General features: G+C 43.7%; 1 protein-coding gene across 3 annotated transcripts in view; it reads right to left on the minus strand.

Moving 5' to 3' along the window:
- Positions 1 to 17,644, minus strand: part of kdm1a (lysine demethylase 1A) — a 46,081-nt gene extending 28,437 nt beyond the window's left edge. For 2 of the 3 annotated variants that reach the window (XM_033044910.1, XM_033044911.1), the window contains exons 1-10: positions 17,057 to 17,644; positions 13,428 to 13,593; positions 9,364 to 9,402; positions 8,832 to 8,965; positions 5,676 to 5,754; positions 5,253 to 5,345; positions 3,659 to 3,765; positions 3,347 to 3,428; positions 2,057 to 2,151; positions 1,262 to 1,279 (exon numbers count right to left, since the gene is read on the minus strand). In XM_033044910.1, the coding sequence (XP_032900801.1) occupies positions 1,262 to 1,279; positions 2,057 to 2,151; positions 3,347 to 3,428; positions 3,659 to 3,765; positions 5,253 to 5,345; positions 5,676 to 5,754; positions 8,832 to 8,965; positions 9,364 to 9,402; positions 13,428 to 13,593; positions 17,057 to 17,491 (1,248 nt within the window). In that variant the 5' untranslated portion in view covers positions 17,492 to 17,644. The remainder of the gene's footprint in view (positions 1 to 1,261; positions 1,280 to 2,056; positions 2,152 to 3,346; positions 3,429 to 3,658; positions 3,766 to 5,252; positions 5,346 to 5,675; positions 5,755 to 8,831; positions 8,966 to 9,363; positions 9,403 to 13,427; positions 13,594 to 17,056) is intronic. The other variant, XM_033044909.1, reaches the window with a different exon arrangement.
- Positions 17,645 to 17,849: the final 205 nt, after the last annotated feature.

Raw genomic sequence — 17,849 nt, forward strand, 5'->3', positions numbered from 1 at the left:
ACTTGCACAGTTAATAGCAAGATCTTCAGCAGGAGAGTTTAGCAAAACTTCATGCTTGTGGGATTATTAAACACCTTAAAAAACTTACAAAATTCTTAAGGGGTTGGACAGGCTAGATGCAAGAAGATTGTTCCCTATGTTGGGGAAGTCCAGAACAAGGGGTCACAGTTTAAGGATAAGGGGGAAGTCTTTTAGGACCGAGATGAGAATTTTGTTTTTCACACAGAGTAGTGAATCTGTGGATGTGTCCTTAGGATTTTGGTCCAACAATGATAAAGGGATGCTATCATATCTCCTTGTCATGACGATATGCAAAATTGTTGGCGATGGTGTCAATAAATGCACCTACTGTCTTTGATTAAGGTGATAGAGACTGCGGACTTTGGAGGAGCTGTCAAAGGATACATGGCAATGTACTGGTATGCATTGTGTAGCTGATGGAATTCCATTCATAATGCACCAGTAACAAGTGGGAGTAAATGTTCAGGGTGATAGTTGGAAGCAAACCAGGCTGCCACATGCTTGATAGTGAAGGTAGACAGAAGTGCTGGAGAAACTCAGCGGGTGCTTGATAGTAACATGTTTGAATGTTTCAGGAGATAGACACAAAATGCCAGAGTAACTCAGCGGGTCAAGCAGCACCTCTGGAGAAATCGATAGGTGACATTTCGAATTGAGACCCTTCTTCAGACTGAGAGTCAGGGGAGAGGGAATCTAGAGATATGAAAAGGCACAGAACCTATCAGGGTCGGCACAGGTGACTCAGGATAGGTGGAGCCCACAATGGTCCATTGTTGGCTGTGGAGGAGATAATATAGAAGGGATCTACATCTGCAGTTCCTTTCAACACTGAATGTTTCCGGAGCTGCACTCATCCAGACACTGAATCAACTGACTATTTCAGTTTCAAAATACCCAAAATATTCCCCATTGAAAAATATATTGAAGCAGCAAAAATAAGAAGGGCAAACGGAACTTTGATAAAAAATGGGGAATGAAGATCGCCACATCAAGTCATGTTATATCTTGCTCTTGGCTTATTCTTGGTGTACAGTGTCATTGGAAATCCCTCAGTATTACAAATACAATGATAATAATCAGATAAAATTAATGCAACGCAGATCATGGTTATTGAGCACATTTTTATAATTATTCACAATGTTAACATCCGCAAACAATTACAATTATCTTTTACTCCTGACTACCTTGTGCTGTGAGGTTTTATAATATATGCCCAATTAGTAAAAGTAAAAATACGTACGTTTGTGCATCTTTCTCCCTTCATTAGGATCAGATTCCAAAATCAGCAATGTCATAGAATTAAAAAAAAGAAGGAAAATGTATTAGTGTATTGACCCAATGACCACATTTTTGAGGTATTCAACTTATCACATCACTCAGGACAACTCAAAATACTTCATGTATAATTAATTATTTGTATAGGGTGATTTCACGAAAGGTCACTGGGTCATAGGTCTTCACGCACGGAGCCGCAAGATCCAACTGGGGTACAAACGTCACTTCCAGTACATGTTATTGATGCTAGAAACGCGTACTTTCAAACCTGTTAAAAACCGCGAAAACGGTTAGTTTTTGCGCTGTAAATAACTGTGCAAGTCGGGGTGACCGTGAGACACAGCTATCCTGCTTTAGAGTTCTAAAGATTAAGGAAAATGAAGGTGAAGAGAAGAGAGAGCTGAAGGGAAAACAACAGCGGAAGTTGTTGGCCGTGCAGATATAAAGTTAGAAAATATCGGGAATTATCGCGTTTGCTCACTGCATTTCATCAAAACTAAGGCATTATTGATGTTTTGATGAAATGCAGTCACCACATTTATCTGATCTATTCTGGCACTGCAAGCGCTGTAAGGCAACTCTACCACCGCACCATGATATAATAATGAATCCCCAAATAACTAGCTGCAGTACCCGCTGGAAAGCACTCATCTTCCACACACAGTGTTGCAACTTATAGCATGTTTAAGCCAAACATAAATTCATAAGATACAGCAAATCATGTTATATTTACAAGCATAATCTATAATTTTAGACTTACAGCCTGCCCATTTGCCTCGTACAGGGGGCATTTTTGTTTTATTTTGGCCAACTCCATGTTAACTTGCTTGCTGACCACTGCCATTGGGTTTCCACCTGCAGAAGAATGGTTAATAACAATAATGGAGAGAAATTCCACTACATCACTACATGATAGTCAGACACTTGGGAATAAAATCCTCCTGCAACATTTTCAGAATAGACTTGTGCAAATACATAGCTATGGCATCCAGAATACTGCACTAACATTACTGTAAAAAAAGGTTTCCCACTCCTGATGAGGATACAGTCACTTCACTAATTAAACGGTTTAAAACGAACAGCCATAATCTTATTGAATGGCGGTGCAGGCTCGAAGGGCCGAATGGCCTACTCCTGCACCTATTTTCTATGTTTCTAAGTTAAAACTGAGAAGCTGCTTCCTGATGCTTCCTGAGGTGGGGAAAAATCCAGAAAACCGCAATATTGAAATTACAACTCTCTGCGAGAATTGAAACCTGAAGTCCCCTCACACAAAACATTTTGGAAATCCTAAACTCGCTTCCCAAAATGTTGTAGGTCCTGGCACAGCCCAAGTTGCCAGGGTTTCTGTCAAGTACAAGTGCTTCTGCTGTTACTCAATGGTCGCATTCTTAGGAAAATTCATGTTATACAAAATTGTGTTATAATGACGATCATGTTGGTGGGGGGGAGAGAAGAGGGGGTAAAGGGCCAGAGAGATTCACTCGCAATTACTTTTAGGATTTTCAAAATTATAGGTCTTTTCAGCGGCCGCAGGTTTATTTTTGTTACTGCAAACAAGAAAACAGTAAAGGCTGCATTTTACTAGAGTATCGTTGCACAAATTGACTGTTTGTCAATTTTAATGGCCACCTACAGTTTAAGTAGAAACTGTGTTCTTCAGTCAAACGTTAACCGATTACTGCGGAGAAGTTATATGGAAACAGGATTTTGTCTCCTGTAGCACTTAAATCCAAGAGTTTTTTTTCTGCTTGCCAATTTCCAAAGTAACTCAAGTTCCTGATCAAAACTGTATTGTAACCAATTCAGCCCTCATCATGCAACAAAAAATCCCTCATTTACTCATGTTATATCCAATCTGTTATTGAAACGAGTTTAAAAAAGTCCACAAGGGAGCAACAGCATAAACAGAACAATAGAACATGATGATAAGGGGCTGAATTGCATGTTCCTGCTCTCATTACACCCAGAGCCTCATGCATAGTCAGTCTCTCCCCAAATGTGGGAGTTGGGGGTCGGAAGGACATTTTGCAAGCTCAGCAAAACTTACCAAGTCCTGTCACCACCATGGCCCCCAGATCAGCAACGTAGTTTCCCTTTCTGAACGTGGCAACACGTCCTCCAACACGGTCCTGCGATTAAAATGAGGATGTAGCGAAGAAGGGTCTTTACATACACAGCCAGGTAGTAACATTATATTATAGGTAGAGACATTACTTCCCATTTACAACCTCATTTCCAATATTAAGAGATGAACCAAATCCCGAGCCACAAGCATTTGTGTTATTTTGGATTATAAGCTTGTTTCTGGCCCCGTAAATATCAAATTTCCCATCTTAAAGTAAACGAGACATAGCCTTACCCTTGACTCCAGAACAATGACGTCCATGCCAAAGCTCTGTAACTGGCGAGCGGCTGCCAGACCTGACACTCCAGCTCCTATGATTATAACCTTCCCGGTCTTCTTTGCTATGAATCAGATATTTTTCCAGTTACCAAATAAAGAAAATATAAAATCAATGTCAAGGCTGGACATTCACGTTAAGAATATGCCCCAACCTAAAAAAAAAGACAAAATGCAGGAGTAACTAAGCGGGTTACTAAATTTAGAAGATTGAGGGGGGATCTTATAGAAACTTACAAAATTCTTAAAGGGTTGGACAGGCTAGATGCAGGAAGATTGTTCCCGATGTTGGGGAAGTCCAGAACAAGGGGTCACAGTTTAAGGATAAGGGGGAAATCTTTCAGGACCGAGATGAGGAAATCATTTTTCACACAGAGTGGTGAATCTCTGGAATTCTCTGCCACAGAAGGTAGTTGAGGCCAGTTCATTGGCTATATTTAAGAGGGAGTTAGATGTGGCCCTTGTGGCTGAAGGGATCAGGGGGTATGGAGAGAAGGCAGGTACAGGATACTGAGTTTGGATGATCAGCCATGATCATATTGAATGGCGGTGCATGCTCGAAGGGCCGAATGGCCTACTCCTGCACCTATTTTCTATGGTCAGACAGCATCTCTGGAGTTCGTGGATGGGTGACATTTCAGGTCAGGATCCTTGTTCAGACTCTGGTTTCTGGTCACCCATCCATATTCCCTAGATTTTTTGGTGAACCAGCACCTGCAGTTCCTTTTGTCTACAAGCATTGACCTAATCAGATTTAAATATCATTTAAGTGGCTAGTTTACAATCCCGACTCAACCTCAACCTCTGTGAAATCCCTCAGCCATGCGTTCACCTCCTCCACACTGCTTGGTGATCTATACGGACTCCAGGTGCTTTATTTCCTTGGATTCACAATTTACATAGTTGTTCACATGTTCACATTTTTTTGTATTCAGCAAAGCTCTTTTAAGAAGTCTTTCTTCTCATTTGGGGCAATAGCACATTACCAAATTCCTTTGGCCATTATTGCAAGCCATGCCTCCTGTTGTTCAGCTCCCAAGTTCGGGAACTCTATACCCAAGTTTCTCCATCTCTCTATAGAAATCTACCACAAAGGCCACATGGACATCTTCCTTTGCAAACTCAACGTGTCAGACAACATCTGTGGAGGGAATAGACAGGCCACATTTTGGATTGAGACCCTTTTTCAAACTGAAAAAAATATGAATTTGAAGAAGGATCCCAACCCGAAATGCCCCACAGATGCTGCCTGACTCGCTGAGTTCCTCCAGTACTTTGTATTTTGCTCATGATTCCAGCATCTGCATTTTCCTGTGGTTGGATTACATCTGATAAAAATCTCCGTGAAAGTATGGGATTTAAAGGGACTCGATAAAAAGGAACAGTCAATGTGAGTAAAAAGTTCTATAAGAATGGGTTGCAAAAGTACGTGCAACAGTAGCAGGAGCAAACAAAAACTCTGTAATATCGTTCGATAATTAAATCTCATGCTATTTGTTTTTAAAAAGAGTTCATGTCATGAAAGTTCGGACAGTTATGGACAATCTCTTACTTGGAAGTGGTTTCACCCGTTTGTAGATACCAAAGTTGATTAGACCATGACGCTCTAAGTAACTGTGTATCCTGTGAACTAGTACTGCATCACCTGACAAAGAGGACATCATTACGTAGGCCTGGACTAAACAGGTTAGCAAAATGCATAAAACACGTTATTTTGAATTTAGTTAAAATACATGCATATACCAAAAGTGGCCAGGAGAGCCACAACTGAAATTTCATACAAAATCTTAACATTTTTCTCTAAAAATTATTAACCGATTTGCACCTTTGACAATCACACACAAAAATCTGAAGGTTTAAATATTCTATTAAAATTATTCGCCATTTCATATTCCAAGATGACTGCTTTACAGAATGTCATGCCATGCTTTATACGCAATGCTGCAAACGCACATAATAGATTACTCCAACTTACTGTTATAAGGAGACTCCAGCTGCTGGTGAGTTACCTCAAAGGACAACTGTACCTTAGGGTTATCCAGCCAGAGCTGCAGCTGTTTAAATAGGAAGAGAAAAATAGACAATGAACAACTGCATGTTATATTTAGAAAATATGTATTCTGTTCCAAGGACGTCAAATAACACCCAACATACAAAGATACCAGGTAGACACATAAAATTACAGATTAATACACAAATCAACACAGGGTGCTGGAGTACATCAGGAGGTCAGGCAGCATTGCTGTAGAACATGCATAGGTGACTTTTCGGGTCGAGATCCTCCTTCAAACTGAAAGGATATCAGATTTATTTTCTTAGAGGGTTGTAAATATGTGGAAATATGTCAGGGTAAAAGTTTAGACATGAACGGCATCGAGAGTATGGGGAAAAAGCAGGACAACATTGAGATTGGGGATTAGCTGTGATTTTAATGAATGGTGAATATGGCTGGAGGGGTAAAATGACCTACTCCAACTCCTGTTTTCACATCACCCAACACAGTGCCGTTTTGTGGAGTGCTTTTGGTCTGAACATCCATAGGAAAATAAAGTTACAGTTAAAAAAAGTCACATCTGCCCTGACTGTGTGGCAAGTGCTGGCGTGCGAGGAACCCAGTGTGGATCATTGCCTTCACAGGCACCACCTAGAGCTTGGCATGGCCTGTCGTTGGACAGGCTGGGACACACACGTGGTCATTCAGCACCAAGATGTGGGGTTCCGAGCCTCGTCCTGTTCAGCATCATGAATGCAGATCACTGCTGGGGAATGGGAGCACCTGCCCCAAGTGTTCACAATTGAAACCAAATCCTATGATAATTCCCGTCATTCCCCCCCTCCCCCCCTCCGTTCAATACAATAGAAGCTGCCGTCTCCCACTCTCTTTATTTGGCTACGCAGCTTGCCTGGAACAAGGACTTCCCCATGGGTACATGGTCAATAGGCAGCTATCACCATAGGGTTTGTTACCGCAGAAGGTGAAGAGGGCAGGGACTCATGCCAGTGAAGCATATGGCCACATTCAACTGTGAATCAGAGTCAAAAGTCAGTTCCTGGGAACACAGCACAAGAGTTTTGCCAAGTGCTAGTGTGCTGGCCCAGATTTTGGACACAATGAAATCTTCCTTTTGCCAACAATAACCAACTGGAGTATTTGCTGGCTTTTAAGCAGACAATGTCATTGAGCTTCTGATACAGCACTGATACACTCCACAGGGGATCCAGTGAATCAATCCACAAACTAGTAACAAAGAAAGCTCTTCAACTAGACCGAACAACATTCACAGTCACGTACAAACCAGGAACTTAGATTAGATTTACACCCCAGTGGTATGAACATTGACTTCTCCAGTTTCAGATAGTCCTTGCTTTCTCCCTCCTTCCCCTCCCCTTCCCAACTCTCCCACAGCCTACTGTCTCTGCCTCTTCCTTTCTTCTTCCCGCCCCCCCACCCCACCCCCCACATCAGTCTGAAGAAGGGTCTCGACCCGAAACGTCACCTCTTCCTTCGCTCCATAGATGCTGTCTCACCCGCTGAGTTTCTCCAGCATTTTTGTCTACCTAGGAACTTAGATTAAAATGCTTTGCAGACAGAAAAATAAAGACTCTGAATAAAGTTAGGGATGGGATTGTTGTAGCCCAACTGGTAATTTCAGGATATGTGTGTGTAACCAGGCAGAACCAACTACATGAGCTGCAGCCTTAAGTTCCCATGATTGAGTCTGTCCGCAAATTCTGGCCTGCGATTGTCACCTTGTCCATTTTTTATTAAGATTTTCAATAGCAGTTTTCAATTTAAGGAAGTGATAGCAGGAAATTTAAAGAACGTAATGGGAATGAGCAGAATCAGCATGAATTTGTGCACTAGGAATTTTTTGAGATTGTAAGTGGTACAATAGAATAGACACCTTGAATTTTCAATGCTTTTGTTAAAATGCCACTTAAAAGTTGCACACCAAAATTGTGTCACATGGAACTGGGGTGATATTTATGGATATTAATAGAATATGGATATAAATGTATGGATCTTAATAGAAAAGAAAGTGGAAGAAACAACTCATTTGCAGATTGATAAACTGTAACAAGTGCACTGCCACAGATGCTACTGGAGCCACAGAATTTTGCAATTTACATCAATGATTATGGTGGATTCGGAGAGGCTGCAAGGGTTTATAGATATACGTGAATCTAATCCTATGGTTGAAATCCCTCATCGCTAAAATCATTCCACTGCTTAGATACCCATCTTAATTTTAGTGGAAGGAAGCTCTCCTCCCCTCCCCTAATATAATCAATTCCCATGCCCTACAGTGTTCAAGTTGACGATATGCAGAGTACTGCCCTGCCGACTACAAATTCAGGTGTTCAATCAAGAAAATACTTTTCCAGCTATGCACCAGTTTCTTGCAGGAATCTAGAACACATTAACCAGCAGGTTATTTGCAGTCATCGAGATGTATGCCCCATTCGAGTCCATGCTTGCGAACAAAAAAAGCATTATTCAGCCCAACCCCCACTTTTGAGTCCATCCAGGGCCTTGTAGTTTTAAACTACATTAAAACTGAAAACGTTCATGCAGACAAAAATGGAACATGAAAAAAGAAGAGCTTTAGTGGGATTACATGGGAGTCAGCAGCTGGCTCCACCTAATATGAACCACATTCATTCTATTCTTTCGCAGGTGGACAAAATGGCCTGACAAAGGAATTCTGCCAAGATTTGCAAGAAATACAAAAACTGGACTTCACAGTGGTGTGGCACTTCATTGAAGTTCTCCGTTCCATTGAAATGTTACAAAACTGACATGCTACAAATTTCTGGTGCAAATCAATTTCATTTGAGTTTTAGTTTAGTTTATTGTCACGTGCCCTGAGGTACAGTGAAAAGCTTTTGTTGTATGCTAACCAGTCAGCAGAAAGACAATACATGATTACAATCAAGCCATCCACAGTGTCCAGATGCATGATAACGGAAATGTTGTGGAATGAATGCCTTAAATAAATTCATAAAGCTGTCCAGAGCAATGGGGGCATGTCACCCATAAAGGGGAACTTGAAAATTGAACTCAACATTCACCATCTAACATTACTAACAGTCAGCAATAAAGAAATGATGATTTGATACAGAAACTTACTGTGCGGTTTCTGATGTACAGAAACACCTTCTGGGTCTGCGCTGGACCACTGATAATGTCGGGGAAACAGGCTGCTTCCTGGGATGTCATGCGATCGTGAGGTAGGCGACTTTGGAAAGCAGCACCCTCAACACCTGACAAGAATGAACTTGCAGAATTAGTGCAATAAAACTTTCAACTTAGGACCATGAAGAAACACGACAAAAAGCCTTAGTCTCCAATTTAAATGCCATGTCGGGGGTGATAACTGCTGGCCCCAACAAGGCTCGTCCTGGAAGCCCTCCAAGCGCTGTCATCCGTGCCCCTGGAATCCGTTCTAAACAAGCGCCCAAGATCAAACCATCATCACCAGCTTCCCAGGCGCAGATCAAACTTCAGCTGCAGATAAGTTTGGACCCCCAAATCCCAGTAGTCACTCGACACCTTCCTTCCTCACAAATACTACTTGTGACATGAACGTAAATTAAACATCAAGTTCAAAAAGCACAGAGAATCAAAATAATTTTTAAAGGGTAATTTATAAAATACGTACCGGCGATCGACCCTGCCAGATTGATGTTGCTCCAATGCACTGCGGGAACAAACGTAAAAATATTCACATGCATGCGCACACTACTGGTTTCCCTCATATCCGCGGTCATATTAAAACAGTGTTATTTTTAACATTAATATATTGTTTCATTGAAATTTAATGAGGGCCTCAACACCTCTCCTCAAAATGCGCCTTCTGCTGCCTGTTAGAAATGTTTTATATGATTTATCGTAACAAATCAATGCATTCAGTCAATCCAACTTGAATGCATAGTTAGTAGGTCTAAATTATATTATTTTGATTATTATCAGAAACTTTGGCATTGGTATGAGCAGAACTCTAAAAATAGGCGTGAAGTTTTTGCACGCTTTAGGGTTACAGAAAGTGGGGTGGTTTCTACATAAATATATAGTAATAAAATTAGTCAAAAGCCACAATCTACATAATATCATTATTGACAACGGGTTATGCAATAATGTATGCTTAAATAGAATAGAAAGAAAAGCAGAACCCCTGATCGACTTCAAGGTGTCATGGTCAAAGAGCCATCAGAAAGCACCAAGATCCACATACTCTACTGTTGGCCTCCAGTTAAGTAGCAAAAACAGCACAAGAATTGATCTTGACGTTTCAGAGGAGAGGGGAAGCAGGAAAAACTATAGTATCCACTGATTATTCTCAAAAGACCCCCTCATGCAGCATCAACTGATGCCAAGCGGTGACATTGAATTACATGTTCAAACAACTCTACATTCAAAGGGCTTGTTCATACGTACTATCTAGGCTCAATGGGGACAACAATATGGGCTGCCAATACCTGCATAATTATACCAAGTGTCGTAAAATGGAAAGGAAAGAGATGGGTGGAGGGAGAAACAAACTTCTATGAAAACAAAATTAGTTTTAGAAATTTTCAAAGCCTTTTATCATTCATACTTCTGAAGTATAATAGATCCTTGCAGTGTATAAATGGATACGTACACACCATCTGGATGAACCATCACACACTTTTACAAAAACACATTTGCTAGTTTAAAAAGAAAACCTTCACAAGTCTTAAAAACGTGGAGTGGTCCATAATTACACCTCACTCTACAATCTCCATTTCTGTGCAGACTGAGAAACAAAATCTGTTCCATTGCCTCTATCAATGTTACCCCTCTCAAACAGGTCAAGACAGGTGCTTATAGGGTTTAAGAAGGAACTGCAGATGCTGGAAAATCGAAGGTAGACAAAAGTGCTGGAGAATCTCAGCGGGTGCGGCAGCATAGAAACATAGAAATTAGGTGCAGGAGTAGGCCATTCGGCCCTGCACCGCCATTCAATATGATCATGGCTGATCATCCAACTCAGTATCCCGTACCTGCCTTCTCTCCATACCCTCTGATCCCCTTAGCCACAAGGGCCACATCTAACTCCCTCTTAAATATAGCCAATGAACTGGCCTCGACTACCCTATGTGGCAGGGAGTTCCAGAGATTCACCACTCTCTGTGTGAAAAAAGTTCTTCTCATCTCGGTTTTAAAGGATTTCCCCCTTATCCTTAAGCTGTGACCCCTTGTCCTGGACTTCCCCAACATCGGGAGCAATCTTCCTGCATCTAGCCTGTCCAACCCCTTAAGAATTTTGTAAGTTTCTATAAGATCCCCTCTCAATCTCCTAAATTCTAGAGAGTATAAACCAAGTCTATCCAGTCTTTCTTCATAAGACAGTCCTGACATCCCAGGAATCAGTATCTATGGAGCGAAGGAAATAGGCAACGTTTTGGCCCGAAACGTTGCCTATTTCCTTCGCTCCATAGATGCTGCCGCACCTGCTGAGTTTCTCCAGCACTTTTGTCTACCATGTGATGCTTAAATACTCCCGCCATTTCTGGGAAGGATTCCCCCAAAATCTTGCTCACATTCCCTAGAAAAGATATGACCTCAGATATGCAACCAAAGGCTTCCTTTTTATTTCCAAGATTTATAATTTCTGCTTTAAGTACAATCATCATTATTATTCAGATTGTATTTTTCCAAAATGCTTACAATATACCATTATACTCTCAATGTTAATTGCTGAAATTAAAAATTAACACTTATCATTTTTATCCCAAATTCACAAACCTTTTTTTGACCTTTTCAATACATTCGATCCTCCTTTTCTGACAGATTACATCACACACAAAATACGTGACTTGGAATGCAAGGCAGCAACCAAATAGAGATAGCTAAGCTTGAGCAAGATGACCATGATCCACTGAACCTCAAATTTGTTTTAACCCTTTACATTCTGAATTACATTGTTCACCACCAATCAAATACTCAAACAAGGAATGTCACAGGTTTAGCCCTGCACTGTGAACATTAAACATTAATAGCATGGCAATACAGAACTGTCATTATAATTTTTTTTAATGAAAAACTACCAAACCAAGCTAAGGGAAGGTGAAGAACATCAGAATTACATCAAGGTTTGCATTGAGAAAAATTATTAAGAAATTACAAAGTATCCAGTGGATAGATCTAGATCTATCCACTAGATCAATGATTAACACTAGATTAACAGATCCGTGGACTAGAGAACAAAAATGATCCACTTGCTGTCCCAAAATGGAATTAAGAACTCAAAGTATCGTAAGATTTGTGCATGGTTGAAAGAGGTGGATATCGACCTGATCGACCACAGAACTAGCCGACAGTAATCAAGAGAATGTCGGCTGAAACTTGCACAAGCTTTGCTTTCAATACATTCTAGAATTTCATACCTTGCTGTAAAAGAAAGCAAGGTCCCATTTTAATGTGTTAAAAGTCACCAACCCAAAACTTTAAATTCTTGGTCTCCGCAGATAACCATTGAAACGCCAAGTTGTTTTATTCCACGTTAGATAGTCAGAAACCCTCAAGAAAGCCACTGATAAAAGAGTATGTGTTAAGTAAGTAAATATGTTTATTGGCCAGGTAGTCACATACAAGGAATTTGCCTTGGTGAGGAGTTTTTTAAAAAAAAGGCAAATTCAAGATGTTCGCCTTTTATGAACTTAATAGAAAAAACAGCCCAAGTCCATGGGATTGAAGGAGTTACATAACTGAATTGGATATCCATAGTGCCCAGTCTTTTGAGGGCATAAGATTAACTTTTTTACAAGGTATGGTAGATTACATATCAAATACCACTTTTCAGAAAAAGATGACTGGAAGCAACTGCCACTTCCTTGTGGCATGCCAAAATTATTTTTAAACAATTAAGTTATTTTGAATTGTAGAATAATGCTTGTTCATAAATTCATAAATGATTAAAGCAGAATTAGACTAATTGGCCCATCAAGTCTACTCCGCCATTCAATCATGGCTGATCTCTTTCCCTCTGTTGGGTAAAGCATTCCACAGTTCAGACCCAGTGATATAATTCCAATTCAGGATAATCAGCAACTTGGAGGGGACGTGCAGACAGCAGCGTGCCTTTATGCCAGATATCCTCAAACAAAAGGTGATGGATGTAGGAGGTACTGTCAGAGCAGTATGGATGTAACGCAGTGCATTTTGCAGGAATCAAAGCAGCCAGTTTGCATACAGTATGCTCCCACGCTGAGAAAATTCACAAATCTATTTTAGTGCGGTCACTTGAGAAAAATATTAACCTGGGGTCAATCGTGCAATTCTTTATAATAGTGGGTTGCAATCCCACTATTATATAGGGCAATTTACATTTACCCAAGGCAGCATCCATTTTAAACTCTGACTGCACAGTCTTAACTGTCAGCTTAAACTCTCTGGGGTATGCTTAAGTCTCTGGAGTGGAGCTTGAATACATAACCTACATTTCTATTCATTCTCTCCATCAGGTCAAATACACCAGCTTAGTTTAATTAGCAAACGTAATAAGTGAACAGCTATTGAGCTGCAGCAATTAACTCATGATTTGTAATCTTAGAATTTAAAAGGCTTTGGGATTTAGTTTTTCTCTGTTACGTTTTGGGAAAACTTGACAGATTGTGCACAAAGTCCCTTCGGTTTCTTGAGGGTTTCTTTAACTCTTTCCCATCCCACTGCATAGAAACCAGTCTAAATAAATCCACTTACCAGATGGTTCTTCTGGATCACTTTCAATCTCCTCCTCAGGTGGTGGAGGCTGAGGTGGTGGCACCTGCTTCTTTTCTTTCTCAGCCTTGGCATTGCGTTCCTCCTCCGAATAATACTCATCCTCTGACAGGTTTGCCAAGCTCTCGTCCATCTCTCTGTACTCAACCTGCAAAGAACGTTGCAAGGAAAAGATACAACCGTTCACTGTGGGTCAATTCCATGGACTGACACCGAAAAAAACAAAACACACAAAGTGCTGGAGTAACTCAGCGGGTCAAGCAGAATCCCTGGAGAACATGGATTGGTGACATTTCGGGTTGGGACCTGTCATCTGTCCATTATCTCCTGCTTGGCCCACTGAGTTACTCCGGCACTTTCTACTTTTTTTTGTAAACCAGCTACTGCAGCGAAGGAAATAAGGCAACCTTTCAGGCCGAAACTCTTCTTCAGACTGATGGGGGGGGGGGGGGGGCAATTAAAATTCCATGAATGGGTAAGGGTGAAAAATGCTGGTATTTTTAACTTTGATTACAAAGGATATTACAATGTCCAATAGCTTCGCTATCACTGATTTGAGGCTCACCGGCCTATAATTTCTAGTTTTCCCTATATCCCTTCTTAAACAAAGGCAACGACATTAGCCACCAGAAGCCAAAGCAACCAGTAATATTATCTCAAACTAGAAGGAAATCTTGGAACAAATGGACAAGATTCTACAGCCAGGGAATATCACCTCTTTGTATCCTCTTTTTCCAAGTTCCTCCAGAAACATTCACACTTCAATTGGATCCCTTATTACTCATCACTCTTATAAGCTTCAGAGAACAAAGGTTCATTCTACTTGGTCTTTCATCAATTATTCAAAGCATCATATCTGAGAAAGGATGTGTTGGCCCTGGAGAGAGTCCAGAGGAGGTTTACAAGAATGATCCCAGGAATGAGTGGGTTAACTTAGGACGAGCATTTGATGGCACTGGGCCTGTACTCGCTGGAGTTTAGGAGAATGAGGGGGGCATCACATTGAATTGTAACGAATAGTGAAAGGCTTGGATTTATAGAGTGGATGTGGAGAGGATGTTTCCACCAGTGGGAGAGTCTAGGACTAGAGGTTATAGCCTCAGAATAAAGGACATTCTTTTAGGAAGGAAATGAGAAGGAATTTCTTGCGCCAGAATGTGGTGAATTCTTTGCCACAGATGGATGTGGAGGCCAAGTCAATGGATATTTTTAAAGCAGAGATAGATAGATTCTTGATTAGTAAGGGTGTCAGGGGTTATGGGGAAAGGCAGGAGAATGGGGTTAGGAGGGAGAGATAGATCATCCATGATCGAATGGCGGAATAGACTTGCTGAGCCGAATGGCCTAATTCCACTCCTATAACATGATTTTAGGATTCTTGGGGTGAGAGCTGTTCCATTACGTAGACCTTTGGTGCACAACCTCCATGTACATCCTTCCTGAGAAGAGCATTCATGGCTTTCCCAAATGCCTGCTGCATCTAGTTTTGTCATATCGGCACAAGGTCACATATCCCACCAAAAATAATCTGTGCTTTTATTCTTTCTACCAAAGCAAATAATTCATATTTGATCTGTTATATAACATTTGCAATTTTCCTACTAATCAAACCTGTCCAGATCTCTTGGCTGAATGCCATGCATGCTCTTCACTCCTCTCTGCAACATTAATTCATTACATCTCAAAGATGTCGCAGTCTGCAGCCCCACTAAATTCCCGGCCATATTTGGTATCACATCAGACAACTTTCTTTCTTTGTTTAAGAAGGAACTGCAGATGCTGGAAAATCGAAGGTACACAAAAAACCTTCTTCAAGTTTCTCCAACTTTCTTTCATTCATTGGTCAAAGATGCAAACCTCAAGAGTTCTTGGATTCTAATACGTGCTTGGCATTTCTTCCTTTTCATAAGTTCAATGAGCAGAATTAGGCCATTCGGCCCATCACGCCTACTCCGCCATTCAATCATGGCAGATCTATCTTTCCCTCTCAACCCCATTCTCCTGGTTCTCCCCATAACCTCCAACACCCGCACTAATCAAGAATCTGTCAATCTCCTTACAAATATCCATCAACTTGGCCTCCACAGCCGTCTGTGGCAATGAATTCAATTTTTTTCCACTTTTCTCAGACTGCACCCCTCATCTGCCATATTTTCACCTACCCTTCTGATCTTTCCCTCTCCGATCCAGAATGATCAGTTTACTGCAGAAGCCTCAAATTTGCCCCAAAGCTGCATCTAAATAGATTCCAAACCAGACACAACTCCTCCTCCACCTTCAGGTCCTATCTATGACCAGGAATCCTCGCCCACCCTACAGATTCTTTCACCTATCACAAGAATTCTTAATACACTTACGTATCTCCCAATTCTGATTCACTTTTCATCTATTCATTCATCGCTAACTGCCAATAGGACATTTAACTATCCTCCCCCCACCGCTCCTTCACCTCCCAGCCCTTCACCACCTTTCAACCCCCACCCCTTTACCACCCTTCACCCAATCCCTTGACCAGCCAACACTTCTTCACCATTTCCCACCAACACCTTTCCTTCAGCCTTTCCCTTTGCACCCTCCCCCTGCTCCCACACCATGCCCACCCTCTCTCTGCCCCCTTTCTCACCCCACCCAATTGCCCCCTCCCCAGTTCTGTTGACCTCTCAGTAACATCCTTATCTCCACCTTCTGCACCCCCCACCCACTCAGTTGCCCCCTCCCTCTGCCCCTCCCCACCGCCCAACCCCTCGGTAACCCTCTCAACTCCACCATCTGCCCCCTCCCCATTCAACCAATTGCCCTCTGTCATTCAACCAGCTGCCCCCTCCCCCACTCAACCAATTGCCTCCTCCCCACCACCAGACCACTCAGTAACCCTTTCAAGTCCACCATCTGCCCCCTCCCCATTCAACCAATTGCCCTCTCTGTCATTCAACCAGCTGCCCCCTCCCCATACCCCCTCCCCGCCCAATTTACCCCTCCCTCTACCCCCTCTCCACCCACCGTTCCCCTGACCCCTCAGCAACCCTCTCAACTCCACCATACACCCCTCCCAACCAAATTGCCTCCTCCCCAAGTTGGCGATATGCAGAGTACTGTCCTGCCAACTACAAATTCAGAAGGTTCCTCACTCAACCAATTGCCCCCTCCCCGTACTCATCTTTTTCTCACCTCCCCCCCCCCCCCCCACTGCGCCCGACCCTTCAGGAACCCTCTCAACTCCGCCATCTTCCCCCTCCCCACCAAATTGCCTCCTCCCCATTCAACCAATTGCCCCCCTCCCCATACTCTCCTCACCCCCACCCAATTGCCTCCTCCCCACCCAGTTGCCCACTCCCCATCCCCTGATCCCTCAGAAACCCTGTCAACTCCACCATCTGACCCCTCCCCATTGAATCAATTGCCCCCCCTCCATCTCCAACATCCCCTCTCCACCCCCCCCCCTCCATCTCCACCCCCTATCTCCATCACCCCCCCTCCCCTCCTCTACATATCCACCCCCCCTCCTCTACACCCCCCACATCTCCATCCTCCCCCATCCCCACCACCCCCCTCCCATCTCCATCCCCTCTCCAACCCCCCCCCCCCCCCCCTCCATCCCCCATCTCCCCCACCTTGGCCCGCTTGCGTTTGCTGGTCCTGCGGCCGTCGGGGGTCTCGGCCGTGCCCCCCTCCGCGGTGCCCTCGTTGCTGCTGCTGCTGTGCGGCGACGCGCGCTCCTTCTTCTTGGGGGTGCGCTCGGCAGCGGCGGCGGCGGAGGAGGCGGCGGCCAAGCCCAGGCCCAGTCCCGGGCACGGACCCCCGGGGCCTAGGCCCAAGCCCAGCCCCAGCCCCAGGCCGATGCCCTGACCCTGACCCTGACCCTGACCGGGGCCGGAGCCGGGGCCGGGGCCGGGGCCGATGCATGGACCCGGCCCAGGACCAGGACCGGGCCCAGGACCCGGGCCCGGCCCGTCCGCCGGCGCCTCCAGGCCTCCCTCAGGCCCGGCGCCTCCACCTCCAGCTCCGCTTTGTCTCTCCTCACTCTTCTTCCCCGTCAACATCATCATCGCCGCCGCCTCGGGGCCCCCGATCACCGGCCTTTCCCCCTCACAACCAGCCGCCGGGTGGATGGATGGATGGATGGATGGACAGCCGGTGAGTGGGAGTGAGCAGCCGCGGGCGGGCGGGCGGGTGTGAGAGGGAGGGGCGGGCGGGCGGCTTCAACAATAAAACAACAAAAACACGGGCGACCGATCGACCGCTCACTCGACGCACGTCGCTCCCCCCCACCACAACCTAGCTTGATGCCTCCCTCCTCGCGCCCCCATTGGCCGCCGCGCCGACAGCAGCGCTGCCCATTGGATAAGCCCGGTGTCGATCATGTTGGGAGGGCGGTACTACAACGGGGGGGGGGAGGGAGATGGG

Source organism: Amblyraja radiata, chromosome 27, assembly GCF_010909765.2.
Source record: "Amblyraja radiata isolate CabotCenter1 chromosome 27, sAmbRad1.1.pri, whole genome shotgun sequence".
Lineage (NCBI taxonomy): Eukaryota > Metazoa > Chordata > Chondrichthyes > Rajiformes > Rajidae > Amblyraja > Amblyraja radiata.